This window comes from Macrobrachium nipponense, chromosome 5 (genome assembly GCF_015104395.2).
Source record: "Macrobrachium nipponense isolate FS-2020 chromosome 5, ASM1510439v2, whole genome shotgun sequence".
In the NCBI taxonomy this organism is placed as follows: Eukaryota; Metazoa; Arthropoda; class Malacostraca; order Decapoda; family Palaemonidae; genus Macrobrachium; species Macrobrachium nipponense.
Window position 1 is genome coordinate 54,080,729 of NC_061107.1, and position 24,415 is coordinate 54,105,143.

The window sequence follows — 24,415 nt, forward strand, 5'->3', positions numbered from 1 at the left end:
GAATGTTGTTTTGGGAACCAGAAATATGTGACTATAGAAACCTAGAGATGGGTCTTGAACTACCTCTACAGTCACCTTTAGCATAATATTATTCACTTAATCTTGGGCAGCTAGAAGCTTCAGCAATCCTGGAGCATACCTTGTTTGTTTAAGTGGAAGCTCAGAGACGGGAGGAGGAAACTTGAAGGGTAATACAATATATCCCACCTGTAGAATGTCTACTACTTAGGTCTCTGTACTGCTGCCAAGCTGTCTAATGGCTTGCCAGGCACCCCCCCACTGAAGGCAGCGAGTGGGGAGGGGAACCCACTATATCGTCTACCTCTTCTAGTTTTACCTCTGCTCTCTCTTCAGGACCTGGAAGAATGGGGCTGAAAGGGCCACATTTGAGTGGTCTTCTTGGATTGAGGTGGCAAAGGTTAATGACGTCTGCATGGTACTGCTGCACTTTGAGTTGTCTTCGGTGATATTTACTGTATATACTACTCGTGTAACACACGATCTCGCATATGCGACCCCCAAATTTTCACCCTAAAAGAATTTGATAATGTATCTTATGTAACATGTGAGTTCAATTTTTGGGACTAAACTACAATAGGTTAACCTCCTTTCCTCCTGTTTATCTATCCTATTTTCTAATTAGGCTAACCCTTTATCCTCCATCTCTTTATCTATCCCATCTTCTAGTTAAGTTTAAAAGAGTGAAAGAGAAAGCTAAAAATATTGTCAGTAATGTTATACTTGTGTAAATGCATACAGCCAGAAACAGCTGATTTGCCATGAACAACCGAATCTGATTAATAGAGCGGTTTGCTTACATTTCAACCATTGTACGATAGTAAAAAATTACCATAGTTATGTTACAAATGACGTTAAATAGAATAGGACTGATATATTTTTACATTAGTATATCCTCATTTGCTATGGAGAAAAGATCGGCAAGGGCGTATACTGCTAAATTTAAGCTGCTAGTTGTAGCGGAATCTGAGGAAAGAATGTTCATCTGCTAACGACTATTATCGTTCATTGGCAACATGGAAACTTCAGTATAGCACCATCAAACTCGACCGTAAACAGAATTTGAGAGAAATGTGTTTTAATCAAAACTATTTGTGTTCACTCCGATAAAAGATGAATACGTAAAGCTTGTAGCATTCTGATGAAATCCAGTAAAAATATCGAATGCAATCTGTTGATTTTTTTATGCAATAAACATAACTAAAAAATAACTAAATTTTGCTCACAACGATATGAATTCAAGTGATATTTTGACTTGAAAACACTTCGTATAACAGAATAACCTTATCCCATATCAATAAAGTATCTTGAGCTTCATTTACGCTAAATAGAAGCAAGAAAATTGCCTGATTTGACTTCAGTACAGCAAAATGAACTTACTTTGCAATCGTCCTTAGCTGATTTCCAAACCAAAACATTGTACTTTGCAATTTTCCTTAGCTGAATTCCAAACCAAAACATTGATTGCTATTTGGGCATTTTATAATACTGCAATAGTAATATAAAAATGCATACAATGTTATTGGATGCCATGAAGTAAAGCATAACATTTTAAAAGATCCATGGAAAAGATGCATATGCATTATGCTTGTATTTTATCAAATGATACTAGTATGTGAATATTACATACACTAATTTTATATATCCTGTATGATGCGACCTCCTTAAAATTATCTCCAAAATTAGGTGTTCAAAAGTTGCATGATGTGGGAGTATATACGGTAAAAACTACTAGATTCAGGTCTGGGTTTGGAATTACCAGCATGATTTCATGACAGCTTGATGTATGAGACAATCATTATTGTCTGTTCTATGCCTGTCAGTTGCAGAGTCAAGCTGATCCTTAGAGAAGATAGATGTAGAGGTTAAGATATCCCCATTCCATAAAGCAAGAATGGATTCCGTACTGATGAATTTCGAAACCTTAGGAAGAAGAGTATCTCTTCTTTTAAGTAGCAAGTTAACCCACACAGCTGTTAAGTGAGCCTTGTAAGAAATGGTCTTACCACCAGATTGCAATAACCTAAAGGTAGCGTCACTCTTCATTGTTGCTCACTGAGGTAGTACACATCTGAGCAACTTGTTGCCTATAATTCAAGCCAAGAGGCAACCTGGAAAGCTGACAAAGTGATTGATTCCAAGGCAATCACCTCATGAGTGAGGGGTGGACTCTGCTTTAATTTGGTCTTAAAGTTAATGCCTGTGCCTAAATGAACCAAGTCTGGATTAACTTGTTTAGGGTGTAATGAAATCTTGGAGGTTGCATAAAAGCGTCTATCGAGGTAATGGTGAAGGAAGTAGCTTAAAGCATCTACTGGAATGGAATGAATTATCCCTCCTGGAGATGAGAGATTTCCCTTGGCTAAGAATGAAATCAACATGCTTAGAGCATGATAATCCCAAGGAAGAGTTAGCCTCTTTCTTAGGTCCTAGAAATGTTTCAGTGCCTGAAATGTGATCCGATTAGGTAGTCAGTTTCTTCAACTAGGTTGTTATACCCACACATATAAGCTCAATGACCTCAGCATCTGTGGTCATAAATTCTTGATGATCTGTATTCTCAACCTCTGGGCCATGTGAGTGTAGGCTTGTTCAGGACTGAGGGCCTTCTTGGGGGCCTGTAGATCTATAGAATGAGGAGGAGTCTTGTCTTGAATCTGATCCCGCCTGCGAGAATGGGTAATTTATCAGTATAATGAATATATCGGTTAACATTCGAACCCTAGTTCGAATGTTAACCGATATATTCATTATACTGATAAATTACCGAAAGTGATATACAGTGGTACCTCGAGATACAAAATTAATCCGTTTTGAGGCGGCCTTCGTATCATGAGTTTTTCGTATCTTGAACCGCATTTTACATGTAAAAGGCCTAATCCGTTCCAAGCCCTACAAAAACACCCCAGTAAATTATATTTCCAGGCTTACAACACATGTTCTAGGGTTGCGACGCCGATCCGACGGAAGATATATGACTCCAAAAAGGCAAAATACTGTACATACTTGAGTAATATTCAACTGCATGTAATGTTCAACCCCATTTTTACTGCATATATTAGGACTTTAGCATATGTCCCTTAGCAATAAGCCTAGCCTATGTTAGCGGTTGCTACTAGTCTATGATTCTGACATCTAAACCTAAGAAGCTAAAAGCTTAGAATATGTCAATAAAATGTATAAATAATCAGTATGTACTCATTTCAAATAATTATTAATTGATTATTAACTGTATAAAAAAACGTTTGTTTACATTCAGCTCTTACAAGTACCGAACGATCGCCAAGCAATCACTTTTCTTTGCACACAGTAAGCCATAAATTTTATATTAGTATCTCTCTTCAACTAATGAAACTACCAAACAGTATAATAACCATTCATTTCTATTCTTCATTCTATCTTTACCTAATGGAGATAGGGATACCTAGTTACTGACAGCTATAATGAAACATATACGTAACGTAATATTAAAACAGAAGAAGAATTCTAGAAAATATGTATTTGTTGGCTTCGATGATAGCAGTCTGATTTATTTTATATTTTATGATATCTAATTCACAATTTTTTTTTATTAAATGTATTGCATGTACTCATTTCAAATAATTATTAAGTAACCATTAACTATAATAAACAATCAAACAAAACAAAAAAAGCTTCCAAACTTCTGTTTACATCCATCACTTACAAGTACTGAACGATCACCAAGCAATCACTTTTCCTACCACACAGTAAGCCATAAATTTTCATTATCTCTCTTCAACTGCTGAAACTACCAAACAGTATAATAACCATTCATTTCTATTTGTTATTCTATCTTTACCTATTTTTTTTTTTATTAAATGTATTCCATGAATAAGTTTTTCAATATACAGTGGTACCTCAATATACAAAAAGCCTCAACTTATGAAAAACTCGAGATACGAAAGCAAATACGAAAAATTTTACAGCTCTACATACGAAAATTGCTCAAGTTACGAAAGGTTGTTGCTGTAAAGTCCCGAGATTCGCCCGGACCACCGAGAACAATTTTAAAACTCCCGCGCCGCCAACTGAGTAAACTCGCCACCATCCTCCCGCTCTCCCATTGGTTCCTGATGCTAGTCACCCCATAAGATCCTGCTCTCCTATTGGTCAGCATCTACCCCTTGTGCTTTAAGTATTTTATTGGTAAAAGGATGCTGTAAATTGAAAAACTTATTCATGCAATACATTTAATAAAAAAAAAAAAAACATTAGGTAAAGATAGAATAAAGAATAGAAATGAATGGTTATTATACTGTTTGGTAGTTTCATTAGTTGAAGAGAGATACTAATGAAAATTTATGGCTTACTGTGTCCTAGGAAAATTGATTGCTTGGCGTTCGTTCGGTACTCATAAGAGCTGAATGTAAACAATCGATTGGAAGGTTTTTTGTTTGTTTGTTTGTGTATTATAGTTAATGATTAACTAATGATTATTTGAAAATAGTACATACTGATTATTTATACATTTTATTGGCATATTCTAAGCTTTTAGCTTCTTAGGTTTAGATGTCAGAATCATAGACTAGGCTACAGTAGCAACTGCTAACATAGGCTAGGCTTATTGCTAAGGGACATATGCTAAAGTCCTAATATATGCAGTAAAAATGGGGTTGAACATTACATGCAGTTGAATATTACTCAAGTATGTACAGTATTTTGCCTTTTTGGAGTCATATTTCTTCCGTCGGATCGGCGTCGTAACCCTAGAACGTGTTGTAAGCCTGGAAATATAATTTACTGGGGTGCTTTTGGAGGGCTTGGAACGGATTAGCCATTTTGCACGTAAAATGTGGTCCAAGATACGAAAACCTCATGATATGAAGGGCGCCTTGGAACGAATTAATTTCGTATCTCGAGGTACTACTGTACAGCATCCTTTTACCAATAGAATACATAGAGCACAAGGGGTAGATGCTGACCAATAGGAGAGTAGGATCTTATGGGGTGACTAGCATCAGGAACCAATGGGAGAGCGGGAGGATGGTGGCGAGTTTACTCAGTTGGTGGGGTGCGAGTTTTAAAATTGTTCTCGGTGGTCCGGGCGAATCTTGGGACTTTACAGCTACAACCTTTCGTAACTTGAACTATTTTCGTATTTGCTTTCGTATCTCGAGTTTTTCGTAAGTTAAGCCTTTCATATGTCGAGGTACCACTGTATTTGTTACCGGTTTTACCGGTTTATAGTCCCATTTTATATTTAATTTTTATATGAAGGATAATGCAGAGAAACAAAATAATTTAAAATAGTTGTACACAAAAAACTAAGGACATTATGGTTAATAACATTAATACAATTTTATAAAGACAAAAACATGTATCATAATAAACAAAATTGACTAGTTCTCAGTAGAGAAGCATGATCTTAAAAAACGTAAACCATTTAATGTTTTTGCTGACAATTGAGAATGAATTTTGGAAAGAAAGTACCCCTCTGAGGAAAAAACTCCCATTTTACACTGGATGCTCTAATAGGTAATAAACCTGAGTAAAGCTTTTCTAAGCTTTCAGGTTGTTTCCCTGTTACCTCAAATAGCTTTATTTCTTTACCCAAATCAAGAGGGGGAGGGTGGAGATAGGGGGAAGAGAGCTTAATTCTCTTGTTTAAAAAAAAAAAAAACATAAACTTCTAAATTGTTTGCTGACAATCGGGAATGAATTTTGGATAGAAAGTCCCCTCCAGAGGAAAAAAAAACTTTCACATTCTACACTGGATGCTCTAATTGTTATTAAACTTCAGTAAAGCTTTTCTAAGCTTTCAGGTCGTTTTCCTGTTGCCTTGAATAGGTTAATTTCTTTACACAAATCAAGAAGGGAAGATTGATTCTCCTGTTTTTACTAGTCACTTATATACTACCTCTGGAGCATTGGATAGCCTGCTTTTGATTCCAGTAGCGGGTTTAGGGGAGCGAGCAGACCATGGCCTAGGGCCCTGCACTTATGAGGGCCCTGCACCTCTACAAAATAAAAATAAAATAGTAAGGATAATTAAAACTATATAAAAATGAATTAATAAAAATGAATTCATAAATATATGTGAAATAATGTATTTAAGAATTTAGTTTTATTCTTCATGGGAATGGATAAAAAATGTTGAATACATAAAGTGAATAAATTTTGGATATTTACATATTTTTGCATTTTTATCCCTAAACATTACAGCAGATTTTTATTAATTACCAATTTGATAAAGTAAAATAAAACAGGATATTTGCCTGAAAAAGTTGGTAACTCCGTATATGATTGCGTACATCAGACTCAAGCAATATCCGTGTGTGTGCAGATTAGCGGAATCCAAACTGCAAACTCCAGGGTATGTTTACCAATATGATTTGTACCCATGAGATGAACAACATAAAGTATTGCATGGCATGGCAGCCCCATGTCTTGCCAACAGCCATTTAGGGTGCTCAATTAGAAAATAGATCCCGGAAACCTACCCTCCCCCCAACTGTAATGGCCATCTTTGCTTGCCAATAAATGAGAACCCTAATGTCACAGGCCTAGGACCTCACACACCAAATCTGCCCCTGGTTGATTCTGTTTCTAATGTTTAAGTTTAAGCAGTGTTTTCTTCTTTTTCTGTCTCTGCCTCTCCATCAGATGAGAAAAGCCTGTTAAACGTAACTCCAGTCATTTTCTTTAGGTTTTGTTATTATTTGGTAACAAAAACATTTCCTTGGGATCATTTCTTTTTAGGACTTCAACATCTGCAGGACAACTTATCAATCTAATTACATTTGTTAGCCTATGGGAAAAGTATCTCTCACTCAGTCAGTGTTTTCTTTAAATCTATAGCTACCTGTGCGCTTTGACCATCCAATTTTCTTTTAAATGAAGGCCATAGAATTTCCTACCTTCATCAAGAAGCATTATCAGAGGAGAGTCCTTTAATAACAATTTCAAAGGGACGAAGTACATTTACCAGGGCTTCTTAGGTCCTCCTTTCCCCATCAAAAGTTACCTCGGCAATTCTGCACTCTCAAAGGATTGGGTGCAAGTTTTCACATCAATAAATTTAGAAATCATTGCAGTATGAGTGCTATTCTATCTTGTCTTGATAGCTAGGATAAATTTCAGTTCTTTACCTTTTAAATTGACTTGACTAATTTCTTGTAGATAATTGTTCTTTAATTGGGAATTTTGAAAGAACTTGCAAATTTTCCTTGCCTTTGCAACTACATTTCCAACATTTCTTGAATTTCAAGTACAGCAGTGTCATCAAGTGTTTTAGCGGAGTAAAGCTGTGTCCAGAGGAGTATCACAGTCATCCCAGTCTTCAGGTATTTCTTCTTCTTCTTCCTCCTCGGCATCCTATTGAAGTTCTCTCTTGTACAAAATATTGCACACTGAGATGGGTTCCATGAGCAAGACAATTGATGAATGAACTGACTTTCTTCGCCAAATTTAACCATAACTGAAGCCCCATCTATTGTAACACCCACAATATCACGATCTAAATTTAATCCATATTCACATAATTGTTTCTTGAAAACTTGTGATTCTCTTGGCAGGTAATGAACCTTGAATGTGCACTACACCTAGTGATCAATGTTTCTCACATCATTTTAAAATTCAGTTAGTTAAAATCTTTTTGCCAGTTACAGCAAGCAAATTACTGGAAACAGTGTATCGGTAATGGCAATGCATTTTGAATTTTTTAAATTGGTAATTACCGGTAATTGATTACCAGTGTTCAAACCCTATGAGAAACTATAATGAGTAGATGAATGTCTTGATTGGTTGAACGGCTGTGTAGGGCTGTTTTCTCTAGAAAAACAGCCATGGCCATGAGATCAGGAACATTGATTATAGTCATAGCCGTTTGTTGGCCTGTCATTCCGTGAGGCACAGTCACAGCCGTTGACTGTGCTGACATTCCTTGAGGAACGGTCATGGCTGGTGTTGAGCTGTCATCACATGTAGAATGGTTACATCCTTGTAGAGCGGTCGTGGGTTGGGCTGTGGATGACATGAAGGATGGTCATAGCCATGTAAGTGAGAGTGCCGCTTGTTATCCTTCCTGAGAGAGTTGGAGCATTAAATTAACATTCTTCTTACGGAATTGTTGGACAATCTATTCCTGTTCTGTGTACTGAGCAGGTCGAGGATCAGGTTCTGAGGCAGGAGAGACATGGACATGCACTATTCTTAATGGTACGGCTGTGTAAAAAAGAAAAAACGGGAACAACACATACATGCTTGGACGGCCAAGCATTGGGTGAGGGAGAAGAAGAGCGATGGTCCTGCAAAACTTGTTCCTAGAAGAGACAGTGAAATCCTTTTTCCTTCAACATCTGACAAGAATTGGCGAAACGGAAGATGAAGATGAGGGAGGAGAAGATGAAGATGAGGATGAGGAAAGCGATCTGCAACGTCTCTTCTTAGATATTGGAACCTAAACATGACCATACTTCTTGAGAAACACACCCTCAACTCTGTCAAATAGCCTGGACGAGAGAGTCGGATGGAGCAGACGTAGGTGACTTTAAGGGAGGACGTTGACGGACCCTGCCTGGAAGGAGATAGCACAGAGATAAGTGTTGGGAGAGCTGTTGATAGATGGGATGATGTCATGGGGACTGTATCATTGGAAACGGCGCCGTGGAGAGCTGTTGTAAGTTGAGATGACAGCACTGGAAGAGTATACGTTCCGAGGTTAAGGCGCTTTTCAATTATATTCATCAGAAATTATTCCCAGGGTTACGACGCCTACAATACTGATCTGGCAGAAGAAATGGGACCCCCAAATGCAAAATAATAAATATTTGAAGGTTTTTTTTATGAAATATGCCTGGAGAATGCAGTTTATATATTTCATACAATCAACTTACCTGTCAGATATATACATAGCTAAGACTCCGTCGTCTCCGACAGAAATTCAAATTTCGCGCCACTCGCTACAGGTAGGTCAGGTGATCTACCGGCCTGCCCTGGGTGGCAGGACTAGGAACCATTCCCGTTTTCTATCATATTTTCTCTGTCGCCGGTGGTATCAACATCGTTGTTACTACCTCCTGACTGGAATTCGCTTTTCAAGGCAATTGATCATCTTTATTGGACTTTTTGGTGACGTACCTGGATCGTTGTTTTGGCATTCGCTACCGTGGACTGGATTTGGACTTGCTTTTGATTTTTCTTCAAGAATGTTTGATTCAAGTGGTTGTGTGAGAGTGTGTGTGAATGTAGGCTGCAAGGTGAGGATACCGAAGGCTTCGGTTGATCCTCACACTGTATGCCGCAAATGTAGAGGTTTTGACTGTTCTTTAACTAACACCTGTCATGAGTGTGAGAGGTTGAATGTTGAGGAATGGAAGACTAACTTCTTATTTGAAGAAGTTAGAGAGGGATAGAGTGAGAAGGGCTGCATCTAAGGGTGCAGGTAGTACAAGGCCTATTGAGCCTTTTAATGATTCTAACTCTTCTTTAAACTATGCATTTGATTCTAATTCTGTATCAGGGCCCTCACAAGCTTTGCATTCAGATTCGGCCTCAGAAATCGCTGATCTGAAAGCTACACTTCATAGGATGAAATCCAAAATGGCTGCCATGAAAGGTAAGGATTGTGAAAGTGACTTTTTTAGTGAAGTGAGTGCCCCCAGTGTTGTGCGACGCTCCCAGGCCTAGACCTCTTTCAAGCTCCCAAGCCCAGAGGAGAAGAAAATTTGAAAGCCTTACGGAGGTTGTGGAGAATTCCCCCCGGGTCAGGCGTCCCTTCATTAGGCTCTGTAGCTCGACAGACTGCTCAGGACCGCTATAGGAAAAGCGTCCTCCAAGAGTGCTTCTCTTCGTCCGCTTCTCCCTCTCCTAAACGAGGGTGGAAGGATTCGGACCTTTCCAGGCCCCTGAAAAGACACTGGAAAGAACCTGTATTTGATTCAAGCCCCGAACGCTTTTCTGAAGAAGCGCCTTCCTCGATCAAGAAGGCTAAGAGGGTTTTGACGTCTCCTGGCTTTGACAAAACTCCTTCGAGGTCTCCCTCTCCCGTTGAAGAAGACGCCGGAGAGGCTTCCAAGAGGATTCTCTTAGCTGTACAAGAACAGTTATCCGCCTTGGTAGGAGTTCTTTCGAAGGATCCTCCTCGTAGGAAGGACGTGAGGCTTCCTGTCAAGAAGTCTCGTCTTCCTTCTCCCGCCCGGAGTGAGGCTCCTGTGGGACGTGAGGCGTCTTCTAGGCGTGAGATGTCTTCTGATAGAGAGTCGTACGCCGAATATGAAGCGCCAGACAAGCGCGAGGCGCCAGCCAAGCGCGAGTTTTCTTCCAGACGAGAAGCGTCTTATAGGATTGAAGCGTCAGCCAAGCGCGAGGCGCCAGACAAGCATCATCCAAGCAAGGATGAAGCGCCAGAGAGGCGCGAGGCGCCAGCCAGGCGCGAGGAGTCAGTCAGGCGCGAGGCGTCAGCCAGGCGCGAGGCGCCAGCCAGACGCGAGGAGCCAACCAGGCGCGAGACGTCTGCTTTGATTCATAGGGGCTCCGTACACGCTCTTACCCCTCTCCTATTAGGAGTTTGTCTTCCGCAGAGAGAGAGATTGGGGAGGAAGACCCAAACTTTAAGTTGAATTCTCCTTCTGATCCTTTCATGGAAGAGGACTCAGAAGACGAGACTCACGGCAGAGAAGGGCTGTCTAACTACAAGGTTTTGACAGCTCTTCTTCTTCAGGAATACGGAGATTCCTTGACCCCTGCCGCTCCTCCTTCTCCACGCTCCCTTTTTTCGTGCTCCAAGACGCCAAAGTCTTCGTCTTTTCTGAAGATGAGGCCTACGATATCTATGAAGAGAGCTCTTCAGTCTCTGGATAGCTGGATGCTAGCCAAGAAGGAGTTTGGTTAGAACTGTGTTCTGCATGCCTCCTGCTAGACTTACGGGCAAGAGAGGTATTTGGTACCAGACTGGGGAGAATATGGGTCTCTCTCTCCCAGCTTCGGCTGAAGCTGACTTTTCCAGTCTGGTAGACGCATCCAGGAGACATAGCCTACATATTGCACGAGTGACTTGGGGTCTTTCGGAGCTGGATCATCTCCTCAAGGGACTCTTCCAGGTTTTGGAAGTGTTCAACTTCCTGGATTGGTCCCTTGGGGTGATGGCCAAGAAGGCCCATGCCTCGGAAAGCCTCGACCCTGACATACTCCTCTCGATATTGTCGTGTATTGACAAGGCGGTACAGGACGGCTCATGGGAAGTCTCTTCCTTATTTGGAGCCGTTCTTTTGAAGAAGAGGTCTGTTTTTAGTGCTTTTCTGAAAAAAGCAGTATCTCATTCTCAAAGGGCAGCATTGTTATTCGCTCTAGGTCTGACTTTTTGTTCCCTGCACAGTTGGTAAGGGACATTTCCCGTTCGCTGACGGAGAAAGCGACACAGGATCTTCTCCTTCAGTCGTCCAGGAAGAAGAGACCAGTGGTGGTGGGAGAGAAGAAAGGTGCTAATATGCCTCTGCAGCCCTTTCAAGGAGGTCCTCCCTCTAGAGCTCCCTCAAAAAGGGAAGCGACTGAGAGGAGAGGTAGAGCTTCTTTCCGTCCCTTTAAAAGGGGAAAGTGAAGCTGCGTTCCTCCAAACACCAGTAGGTGCCAGGCTCATGGGATTTGCGGAAGCCTGGGCACTCATCGATTCAGACACTTGGTCAATGTCTGTATTACAGAAGGGATACCTCATACCCTTCCTGGACAATCCTCCCCTGACTTCAATTCCGCGGGAATTGTCCGCCAATTACAAGGACCCTGTGCTGAAAGATACTCTTCAACGAATGGTAGATCAGATGTGGGACAAGAGAGCGATAGAACTAGTGCTGGATCAAAGCTCCCCGGGGTTTTACAATCGCCTTTTCTTGGTTGCGAAAGCCTCGGGGGGCTGGAGACCAGTTCTGGACGTCAGCGCTCTGAACAAATTTGTTCAGAAACAGAAGTTCTCCATGGAGACTTCTGCGTCAGTCCTTGCGGCTCTTCGTCAAGGGGATTGGATGGTTTCTCTGGATCTCCAAGATGCCTATTTTCACGTCCCGATTCATCCTTCGTCGAAGAAGTACCTCTGTTTCATGACGGGGGGAAGGATCTTCCAATTCAGGGCCTTGTGTTTCGGCCTTTCCACTGCTCGTCAGGTCTTCACAAGCCTGATGAAAAATGTGGCGAGATGGCTTCACCTGAAAGGTATCAGTAGCTCTCTGTACCTAGACGACTGGCTCATCAGAGCAAAATCAGAGAGACAGTGTTTAGAGGACCTTGCTTTGACCCTAAACCTGATCAAGACCTTAGGATTACTCATGAACCTCGAGAAGTCCCAACTGATCCCCAGCCAGAACTTGGTCTATCTGGGGATTCAGATGGATTCTTGGGGTTTTCGAGTATTTCCTTCTCAAGAGAGACTAACGAGAGGCTTAGAGAAAGTCTCTCTCTTCTTAGGGAAGAAACGTACTTCGGCGAGGGAATGGTTGAGGCTTTTAGGGACCCTTTCCTCGCTCGAACAGTTCTTTCCTCTAGGAAGACTTCATCTCCGTCCTCTTCAGTTCTTCCTCAGAAGATCGTGGAACATGAAGACAGGACTTCTTTCGGACAGTTTTCCCATTCCAGTAATGATGTGACGTCTCTTGGAATGGTGGTTGCCCCTTCTGAAAGAGAACAAGGGTACATACTTCCCTAGGTGTCCTGGCACATAAATTGCAAAGAACTGTTTGCCGTACACCTGGCCCTAAAGAGCTTCGAACCTTTAGTGACGAACAAGGTAGTCCAAGTGAATGCGGACATCACAACCGCCCTTGCCTACATTCGAAAGCAAGGAGGGACACACTCGTATGCCCTGTACGAACTCGCAAGAGACCTTCTTTTGTGGACATCCCAGAGGAACATCTCCCTCTTGACGAGGTTTGTTCAAGGAGTAAGGAACGTAAGGGCAGACAGGCTGAGCAGGAGGAACCAGGTCCTTCACACCGAATGGACCCTCCACTCAGAAGTTTGTCGGAGTCTCTGGTCTCTTTGGGGGACTCCTCATGTGGACCTCTTTGCCATGTTCCTCTCAGAAAGACTGGAAGTCTTTTGCTCAGTAGTAGAAGACCCCAGAGCTCTAACAGTAGACGCCTTCCTTTTAGATTGGTCTCATGTAGATGTATACGCATTTCCCCCATTCAAGATTCTGGGACAAGTGCTCAAGAAGTTTGTGTCCTCGGAGGGGACGAAAATGACCCTGATAGCCCCCTTTTGGCCAGCTCAAGAGTGGTTCACGGAAGTACTGGAGTGGATGGTAGACTTCCCCAGATCCCTCCCACAAAGGATGGATCTTCTCAGACAACCACACTTCGAGAGGTTTCATCAAAACCTCCCCGCTCTCGCTCTGACTGCCTTTCGACTATCGAAAGACTTGTCAGAGCGAGAGGCTTTTCTCGCAAGGCTGCAAGCGCGATCGCTAGAGCCCGGAGAACTTCCACTATGCGAGTTTACCAATCTAAGTGGGAAGTATTTAGAAGGTGGTACAAGTCGAAGAAGTTGTCCTCCTCCAGTACCTCTGTAACAGAAATCGCCGATTTTCTGTTATTCCTGAGAGAGGAATCTCGTCTCTCCGTAGCCACTATAAAGGGCTACAGGAGTATGCTTTCGAACGTCTTTAGAAATAGAGGCCTAGATCTGGCAAATAATAGAGATCTACACGATCTTGTTAGATCCTTTGAGACCATGAAGTCTAAGAATACATCTCCCCCTAACTGGAACCTCGACGTGGTCCTGAAGTTCTTGTCCTCGGGAAGATTCGAACCTCTGCATATGGCCTCGTTTCGTGACCTAACAAGAAAATGTTTGTTTCTTTTGTCACTGGCGACAGCTAAGAGAGTTAGTGAGCTGCACGCCCTTAGTGATAAAGTGGGATTCAAACTAGACTCAGCCATCTGTCCATTCAAAGCTTTATTTCTGGCGAAGAATGAAAATCCTTCGAATCCCTGGCCGAGAAACTTCGAAGTTAAAGGCTTATCGGGTCTCGCCGGCAGGGAAACTGAGAGGTCTCTTTGCCCAGTAAGAGCTCTAAAGTTCTACATGCAGAGAAAGAAACAGCTGGGAGGTTCTAGACAAGGTCTCTGGTGCTCGGTGAAGGACCCTTCAAGACCCATGTCCAAAAATGCGATAGCCTTTTTTGTTAGGAACGTCATTACCGACTCTCATAAGGCCTGCACGGACGACTCTTTGAAACTCCTGAGAGTAAGAGCTCATGAGGTGAGAGCAGTAGCCACGTCTCTCTCTTTTCAAAGAAATGTGTCACTAAAGAATATCTTGGAAGCGACATATTGGAGGTGTAATTCAGTGTTTGCTTCTCACTATGTAAAGGACGTTCGTGTGACATACGAGAAATGTTTTTCTCTAGGTCCTTTCGTGTCTGCGGGCACAATCCTGGGTACAGGAGCTAACACCAATCCTTTAAATGATGCATAAGTCTAATAGATATGTTCTAGACTTCCTGCTGAGCAAGTGCAGGTGCCACACTGGCGGCCAGTCACTTTCGTTCAGTAAGGAACTCTTGTGATATCTTTTTTTAGATGAGTATCATTAGATTTTTTTTTTTTTTTTTAAATTTATGTGTGTGTGTAATTTGGTTTTGAGTTATGGTTGTTGTGAAGAGTTTGGGGATAACTCGGAACAATTATAAATACTAACATGGTGGTTAGGATCAGGTGGTCGGGATTGGTTGTGTGCTCCTTCATAAGGTGTATTGTCATATAAGTGGATCAGCACCCATTGACAAAGTCCTTTCAGGCTCTGCCGAGTAAGTGGATAAGACCCCTTCGGCAGACCCACAAGAACTCTTGGCCATAGATCACATATCTCGCTAAAGTTTCTTGAGGTGATGCAGACTCCTGGGTTTTTTGTACCTACAACATATGTTGTTTACCTGTCTATTCCATAAGTAGCTGTCTCTTACCCTCCACCGAAGGGTGCCAATCAGCTATGTATATATCTGACAGGTAAGTTGATTGTATGAAAATGATATTGTTATGATACAATAAAGTTTCATACATACTTACCTGGCAGATATATACGATTAGGGCCCACCCAGCCTCCCCGCAAGGAGACAGGTGGAAGAGAGAAAATATGATAGAAAACGGGAATGGTTCCTAGTCCTGCCACCAAGGGCAGGCCGGTAGATCACCTGACCTACCTGTAGCGGGTGGCGCGAAATTTGAATTTCTGTCAGAGACGACGGAGTCTTAGCTATGTATATATCTGCCAGGTAAGTATGTATGAAACTTTATTGTATCATAACAATATCATGTTTTGAATGCATCCAAAGCATTAAAAGTGAGGTTTTCTTAGGATTTTTGACCATGTTCTGGCTTATAACAATTCTCGGGTTACAATGTGTCTCAAGAACGGAACCCCTGTTGTAACTCGGGGACTGCCTTATCTGGAAACTCGAGGCGGAAGTCGCTGGGTTACGAGACAACATGCAGTGAAACAAAAGGCCAGAAGGTTGGTACCCCCTGGTAGGTCTAGTGATGCCCAACACTCAAACATTTTCTGCACATCTAAAAAAACTACCAGGGGGAGCTGCCTCCTGGGATTGGGGGGGAGCTGCTCTCTCTCTCTCTCTCTCTCTCTCTCTCTCTCTCTTCTTCATCTCTCTCTCTCGCTCTCGGATCGTCTCTCTCTCCTCTCGGTCTCTCATCTCTCTCTCTCTCTCTCGCTCTCTCTCTCTCTCTGTTGGTTTCCTCTCATACTGCCTCTTATTAGCAAATCTCTTCCATTGCTCAGGAGACCAAAGACCACATAGAGAAGAGGGTCACTTACGCTGCAAAAGTTAGATTTGTACCTACTGGAAGTACTATTTGTGTCTGTAGACAAAGAAGACAAGTACAGACAGTCCCTGATTATTGGTGGCCTTGGTTATCAGCAATTTGATTTTATGGCAATTGTCTAAAGACGACAATTACTGAATTTTCAGCTTTGATATGCATCAGTCCCCACTTATCGGCGCCGATAACCAGGGATTGGCGATTTTCAGTTATCACACTGTCAGGAATGGAACCCCTGCCGGTAATTGGTGACTGCCTTTAATGGGAGTAAGGGTTGCTACCATCTCCAGGAATTGTCTCTAATGCCTGGAAGCCTCAACTAAAACACAGGCTTGCATTTTGGGAGATGCAAGTAAAACAGGGTCCAAATCACACATATGCGAATGCAAAAGACGGGCAGTGAACTGTCTTGCTATGAAGATGGTTGGAGAAAGTGAATTGACGATGCGTAGTGGGAATAGAGCAGGTTTTGTAGCTGCCTTCTACTCCCCTATTGGCTGGTACCTGTTGCCACCAATTCCTTGTGTTATTTTTAACGGGACTTCAGCTAGTGCCAGAGAATTTATCCCTACGTTATGACCAAGGTTTGTTCCATATATAAACAACTGTTGTTTGCCATTTGAAGGAAAAATTTTGTAGGAACAATGAAAGTATGAAGGATGTAATGGGTAAAGGGGACCTGGGAGAGAGTGCAGACAAAAATAGGGTGCAGTTGATTGGTTTTTTGCTGCAAATAATTTGGTAATTGAAGGTACTTTTCCAACAAAAGGAAATTTTCAGGTTGTCATAGACACCAAAAACACAACTTTTCACAGAGAGGAAAAGAACACTGTGGGATGTTAGGAACTACATACAGTACAGAGGAGCAGATGTCAGCATGGATGGCCAGCTTATTATTGCTACACTAAAGTAAAATCAATAGTATCCCACAGTAAGTTGACAGAGTTCCTTGATTTGATAGAAATGAAAATCTAGTATTTTTGTTATACCTGGAATACAATAAAGAATACAGGCAGTCCCCAGGTTACGTTGTTCTGGACTTACAGCTCTTTTCTCATGGCACTGTTAACGACAATTTTTCAGCGCCTTAAGTTGGTTTACAGCGGAGTTACCTGGTTTATGGCGTTGTAACCTGGACTTATGGGGCTGTAACAGCACTGTAAGTGCTATTTATTCCCATTATAATTATGATGATTCGTGTTAAGGCGATTTTCAGCTTGCAGCACCCTGCCAGGAACGGAATCCCCGGCCTTGCCCGGGGATTGCCTGTAGACACAAGCAAGTAGCAAAATTTATATGTAGGGTAGTGAAGAAGAATGTGAAGTAGAATGTACCAAATTTTTAGTTAATGTAGGTAAACAAAGATCAAGAAGAGTTAAAAGAGAAAATTTGGGCGAAGTTGTATTTTTAGAGGGGCTCCTGTTATAGGATTGTCCACAGAATTATTAGTAAACTATCTATGGTTTGATATAATGAAGGAATATACATTTTTGCTAATGAAGGAATATACATTTTATGAGGTAAAATCAGTAATAAAAAAATGTGGGAGATTGAATTAACCAGGATGTGATGATATCACTGCAGAGATGACTATAGTTGAAACTTAAATAACACCTTGTGTATTAACTAGGCTCTTTTGCAAATATAGAATGTAGAGACAATGCATGGTGATTTGGAATTAAAAGTAGCTAAATTATCAAAGAAAGTGACCTGACTGAATGTGGTAACTAAATGCAGTTCATTTACAATGGTTTTACTGAAAATATTTTGCACAGGAATGTGGTAACTAGATGCAGTTCATTTACAATGGTTTTAATGACACTATTTCGTACGCTTATTCTCAGTAGGCTGGAGAGAGAAATTGACAGAGAGCACAGAGATGAACAGACTAGTTTAAAAAGGCAAAAGTTAAACAGATCAGTTGTGTGCATTAAAGACATATTGCGCTGCATTTTAAGGAATATAAAAATCCCCTTCTGGTGCCATTTGTTGATTATGAGATGATAACCACATCCACTGACTAATGTCATAGTAGTTTAGTTCCAATCCACAGACTAATATTATCATGGAAGGTTTTGTGCTGCTATGGCACTTCTGTTGAACATGTAGAGGTAATTGAAATGATCCATGAATGGAGTAGATGCCAAGTTAATGTTAATGGGGTCTTGTCAAGTGAATTTGCTACAAGAAAATGCTATGTCACCTTGACATTTGTCCTTCTCATAGATTATCACATGCACAGTGGTACCTCGACATACGAAAGGCTCAACTTACAAAAAACTCGAGATACGAAAGCAAATACGAAGATTTTTTTGGCTCTACATACAAAAATAGTTAAAGTTACGAAAGGTTGTTGCTGTAAAGTCCCGAGATTCGCCCGGACCACCGAGAACAATCTTAAAACTCGCGCCCCATCAACTGAGTAAACTCGCCACCATCTTCCCGCTTTCCCATTGGTTCCTGATGCTAGTCACCCCATAAGATCCTGCTCTCCTATTGGTCAGCATCTACCCCTTGTATTCTATTGGTAAAAGGACGCTGTAAATTGAAAAACTTATTCATGCAATAAATTTAATAAAAAGAAAAAAAAACTTTAGAATAGAAATGAATGGTTATTATACTGTTTGGTAGTTTCAGTAGTTGAAGAGAGATAATGAAAATTTATGGCTTACTGTGTGCTAGGAAAAAGTGATTGCTTGGCGATCGTTTGGTACTCGTAAGTGCTGGATGTAAACAGAAGTTTGGAATTTTTTTTTTATTTTATTTTTTTTTTTGATTGTTTATTATAGTTAATGGTTACTTAATCATTATTTGAAATGAGTACGCTATCATCGAAGCCAACAAATACATATTTTCTAGAATTCTTCTGTTTTAATATTACATTACGTATATGTCTCATTATAGCTGTCAGTAACTCGGTATCTCCATTAGGTAAAGATAGAATAAAGAATAGAAATGAATGGTTATTATACTGTTTGGTAGTTTCATTAGTTGAAAAGAGATACTAATGAAAATTTATGGCTTACTGTGTGCTAGTTAAAGTGATTGCTTGGCGATCGTGTTTGTTTGTGTATTATAGTTAATGAATAATTAATAATTATTTGAAATGAGTACATACTGATTATTTATACATTTTATTGGCATATTCTAAGCTTTTAGCTTCTTAGGTTTAGATTTCAGAATCATAGACTAGGCTACAGTAGCAACTGCTAACATAGGCTAGGCTTATTGCTAAGGGACATATGCTAAAGTACTAATATATGCAGTAAAAATGGTGTTGAACATTACATGCAGTTGAATATTACTCAAGTATGTACTGTACAGTATTTTGCCATTTTGGAGTCGTATTTCTTCCGTGGGATCGGCGTCGTAACCCTAGAACATGTGTTGTAGGCCTGGAAATATAATTTACTGGGGTGTTTTTTTAGGGCTTGGAACGGATTAGGCATTTTACATGTAAAATGCGGTTCAAGATACGAAAAACTCATGATACGAAGGCTGCCTCGGAATGGATTAATCTCGTATCTCGGGGTACAACTGTATAATTACAAAAGGGTTCACAGATGGAGTAAAAGGTTTGGACTGGAGTAACGTTAGAAACTGGACATACTTATGATATGCAGACGATACTGTTGTAATAAGCAAAACACCACAGAATTTATATAACTAGCTTCATAGAATGCATAAGATGTTTAGAGAGTTTTAACTCAAAATAGTAAATCTAAGAAAAACAAATCAGAATATTATTCGCAAAAGAATGAAATAATTTTAGATGGAGAAAGAATTGAGGTGGAATCTTTCAGATATAGTATAGGAAAATTGACATTGAGTGTAAGTTTTCTTCAATTGGAATTTAGTGGAATACTATGGCTAGACTAACTTGAAAAGATTTTGTCAGTTTTAGGATAAAGCTTTAAAAAGAATTTTAGCAGTTAGATGGCAGGATAGAGCTAGAAATGATACCATAAGGGACACTGGGGGAGTTTTATATGTAAATGAGATAAAGATTAAATGAAGAGTGAAATGGCTCGACGTGTCTCACTTAATCCCTGATAGAATAGTATATGATGTCAGCTGAGCTCCTGTGGCTACCAAAAAAATTTGGAAGACTCGGATGTACGTGGATGAGAACTATAAAGGGCTGAGATTAGTGGAAATTGGTGGAAGGTAAAGCAAAGGAAGGAGATAAATTACACAATCTCACAGAGGCCTTTTGGGTCATGTGGCACTTGATGCAGTGGCGGTGGTGTTGATGATGATGATGATGATGAAAGCTACTTTGTAATAATGATAAATGCTCTTATCAGAATAAATTTTATAAATATAACTGTGACTTTGTCTCCTTTCTTCTAAGCTCAACTAGCATAAAGGTTGGTTGTTAATATGTATAATACTGTAAGACTTAACTTTAACAATTGCAGGGTGAGGTAGATCCAACCCAGGTGCACAAGTCACTGCAGCGCATACGAGAACGAAAATTAGCTCAGTTCATCCCCTGGGGTCCTGCTTCTATCCAGGTTGCCCTATCAAAGAAGTCCCCATACATTCAGTCAGCACATCGAGTGTCTGGACTTATGCTTGCCAACCATACAAATATATCAGCTGTAAGTATGTGTGAATTAATTTTGTTCATATCTATAGTTGTACGTTTTGAAGAACCCATAACTAATTATGAGTAGCCTTACTCCATGCATGGGTATGTTTTACCAGTAGGGAGGGATCTATGTTAATCATCCTCATCCTCATGATCTCGTCTGTCATGACAAGATAAACATGAAGGCGAGTGATTCCTTGAGTATCTGCCTTTACTTATGTGCTGGCTTCCATTACAAATCCAATAATACTCTAATGAAGTTTTTTTTCAGAGTTTGTTGTTAGGGAAATTGTTTGGACTTATTGCTCCTTTGTTCACCCTTCTCTTCCAAGGCTTTTTCCTCCTAATTTGTAGTTCAGACTATTTATGATTGGGTCATAAGAAGAAAATCATGACCTACCATTGGCCCTCCTTTTTTATTTTAGTTTGTACAAATTTAAAACAACAAAATTATTGGGAGATTGATGCACTGAAGTTAGCTGAGGACAGAAATTTCTTTAATTTCATAAATAGGTATGTTTTTAATAGGTACAGATGCTCCCTGAGGTGAGGTGGATTTATATTCCGAAAGTCATATTGTAAATTTAGAATATATTTTAACTATTATATATCGGGTGGGGGTGGGGTTTGTAATTTTGTACTGCAACCACAAGGTGGATTTAAAATTATTTGGTTTTGTGGATGAAGTATTTATTTAATATTCTTTTCAACAATATACTGTGTATCAAAATAAAAATTGACTTTCTTGAGAAACATTGTTTAGAAGTGGTTGAGAAAATTACTCGAGAAAACAGTGCCAAAAATGTACTTATTCTGTTATTTTTTGCATTGAGCAGCAAAAGTAAATGATTGATCAACACAAACATTCCGAGTTCCTTACGTTTTCATTGATGATTGTGATCACAATGGTCTACGCTAGAACTAAAAAATATTTGCGTGCCAAGAAATGAAAGGACAATAATGTACAACAGTAGAAAGGAGTAGGGAATTAGTTCTTTTTGGTTGCTGTTATCCTCATTAAGTCCTTTCAATTTCTTTGCTCCTCATTCCAATCTTTTCTTTAATGGAATCCTAAAATTTTATTAGGTATGTGCTTAATATATGATTGTCTGTTTCATGAATGGTACTTTTCCTCCTTCCTAAAGCTGTTAATATTAATCAGTCCTCTTATCCCGATAGGAAATAATCCATAATGGATTAGTTTGAACTTTTGTATTGTTGGTAAGTAAATATAATATTACATGGCAACATTGTTAGCATTTTGTGAGGAAGTTCATCATGTGTAATTGTATTCATGAAACAACAAGACCAGTTTTTACTAGGATTTGCATTATACCTTCTAAGGAGTCATACTTGAAACAAAACTGCTGATTTTTATTACATAGCTAAGAATTTCTAAGTAGCTAAGATTTGAAAATCGCGGCAGCGATTCTTTTGTTTTGATGTACAGTAATCCTTCGCTACTTCGCGCCTCAAGTTTCGTGCCCTCAGTGCATCGCGGATTTTTCAAAAATATTCATCAGAAATTCAAAATTGAGAAAAAATGGCGTGGGCGCTAGCAGAAGGCAGAGAGAGTACATTAGAACATCAGGTATCAACACGGAAATGGCGCGTAACTCAAAATCCACCTCTCTGATTCGCTGGACATCTCGGCTCTTGAATCTCGCAAGCTGATTGGCCGAGCCGCCGAGATGCGTTAGCCAGCATCCAGCATCCCACCCTGCCAAGCGCCCAGCGAAGGAAGACCGCATTCATTGTTCTCTCGCGCTCGTGTCGCTACTCTTGCCGCATGAAAGTTTTAGCTGTATTTTTATGCTTTCTTTGTGCAAAATAGTGCTTGTGACGCCCTTGAAAATGGCTCCTAAACGTCCTACACCCTCTACATCCTCTGGTGAACCCAAGAAGAAGAGAAAAATGATGACGGTGAACGAAAAAGTGAAGTTATTGGACATGCTTAAGGCAGGCAGTAGCAATGCGTCTGTTGCCTGCACGTACGGACTGAATGAGTCAACGGTTCGCTACATAAAAAAAGACGAATTAAAAATCCGTAAAACTGCCTCAATAACGTTCTCCAAGGACACTAAGCGCGTTGTGACTCCTCGTAATAAGAAGATTGTGCAAATGGAGAATGCATTATCAGTGTGGATAACGGACTGTCGGGAAAAGAAGGTTAGTCTCGATACCAACATGATTCGCACAAAAGCCAAAACCCTTTATGATAGCCTCGTTCCTGAAGGGGGATCGAACGAAAATGACGATGATGGTCATGACGACGATGAAGATGATCCTGCCCCACGAGAAAAACTTGGTTTTGTTGCCAGCAAGGGCTGGTTCGAGAAATTCAAGAAGAGGTTTGGCCTTCGCAGCGTTCCGTTGTATGGGGAGGCCGCCTCGGCAGACCAAGAGGCAGCTCTTCGTTACGTCGAGGACGAGTTCCCGAAATTAATTAAAGAGGGCGGCTATATCCCGGAGCAGGTGTTTAATATGGATGAAACAGGCCTCTTTTGGAAGAGAATGCCGTCCCGGACTTTCCTTTACAAGGACGAAGTGAAGAAGCCAGGGTTCAAGGCCCACAAAGATAGAGTCACTGCTCATGTGCGGGAATGCTGCGGGCTTCATGCTCAAGCCCGGCTTAATTTACAAGTCACTGAATCCTCGTGCTTTGAAAAACAAAAACAAAGCCTTGCTGCCCGTCTACTGGATGAGTAATAAGAAGGCATGGATAACTAAAGCCCTCACACTCGACTGGTTCGTGAACTGCTTTATCCCGCAGGTGAAGTTATACCTCGCGGAAAATGGGCTGCCCTTCAAGGTCCTCCTCTTGATGGACTGTGCAGGAGGACATGCAACGGACCTGCATTACGACGGGGTTCAAGTGGAGTTCCTTCCCCCCAACACCACTTCCCTCATCCAACCAATGGATCAGGGGGTCATTCGGGCCTTTAAGGCCCTCTACACGAGGTCCACGATGGAGGGCCTCATCTCCTCCATCGACGAAGGCGACGATGACTTCAGCCTCAAGAAATATTGGCGGGAGTACAACATTGCGACGTGCCTGGCCAACATTCAGAACGCTGTTAAGGAGATGAAACAGCAAACACTGAATGCAAGTTGGAGAAAATTGTGGCCAGACGTCGTTCATGACTATGAGGGATTTACGCCAGACGAAGTTCATCACTCCGCCGTAGATAAGGCTGTGAGGCTGGCGCGGTTGGTAGCCAACGAAGGTTTCTCCGACATGACGGCTGAAGACGTCAACTCACTGATCGACTGCCACTCGAGCCCCTAACCGACGAGGACCTCGTCGAAATGACAAGATCGGCGAGTGAGGAAGAAGAAGAGGCAGCCGACGACGACGAACCTGAGCAGCGTGGCCTTACATTGGAAAATCGGCAAGAGCTCTGCAACATGGCATGGGCTATGCAACAAAGGGCGCAAGAAATCGATGACAACATGGTCAGAGCCATCGAATTCAGTAACCGTATTGACGGTGTTATGGCGTTGTACAAGAGCATCTTTGCTCAGATGAAAAAACAACGTCAACAACTTCCCATCATGATGTTCCTAGTGTGTCGAAAACCTCCTGCAGAAGTGTCGGATACTACTCCTCCTGCTGCCTTTCTGGCTTCCTACCGAGACACTACGTTGCCTCCTGCTGTTTCTCCAGCTCTATCGGAAGCTGCCGTCGGTGGTCCCCCGCCTCTTAACAACTGACGATGAGGCGTCACCTGAGGAGCAGTAAAGCTCTCATTAACCTGTGCAGTATAAATCATCTTCATCTTCACCTCCATGATACTGCACAGGTGTTTCATCGTCATTTATCAAGATCATCGTCATTGATAGAGGTGAGTTATGTATCTTATAAGAATATACAGTTATTATTTACATATACATGTATACATGTACAAAAAAAAATTTACGTATACGTACTACGCATTTAAAAAATAGGGGGACCCTACTTCGCTGTTTTTCACTTATCGCGGTCGGTTCTGGTCCCCATTAATAGCGATAGGTGAGGGAT

At 41.0% G+C, this 24,415-nt stretch overlaps 1 protein-coding gene across 1 annotated transcript in view; it reads left to right on the forward strand.

Moving 5' to 3' along the window:
• Positions 1–24,415, forward strand: part of LOC135215332 (tubulin gamma-1 chain) — a gene marked incomplete in the record, with an annotated part of 244,554 nt that overhangs the window by 179,952 nt on the left and 40,187 nt on the right. Inside the window, 1 exon segment of the mRNA XM_064249891.1 lies at positions 20,222–20,404. Coding sequence (XP_064105961.1) covers positions 20,222–20,404 — 183 coding nt within the window.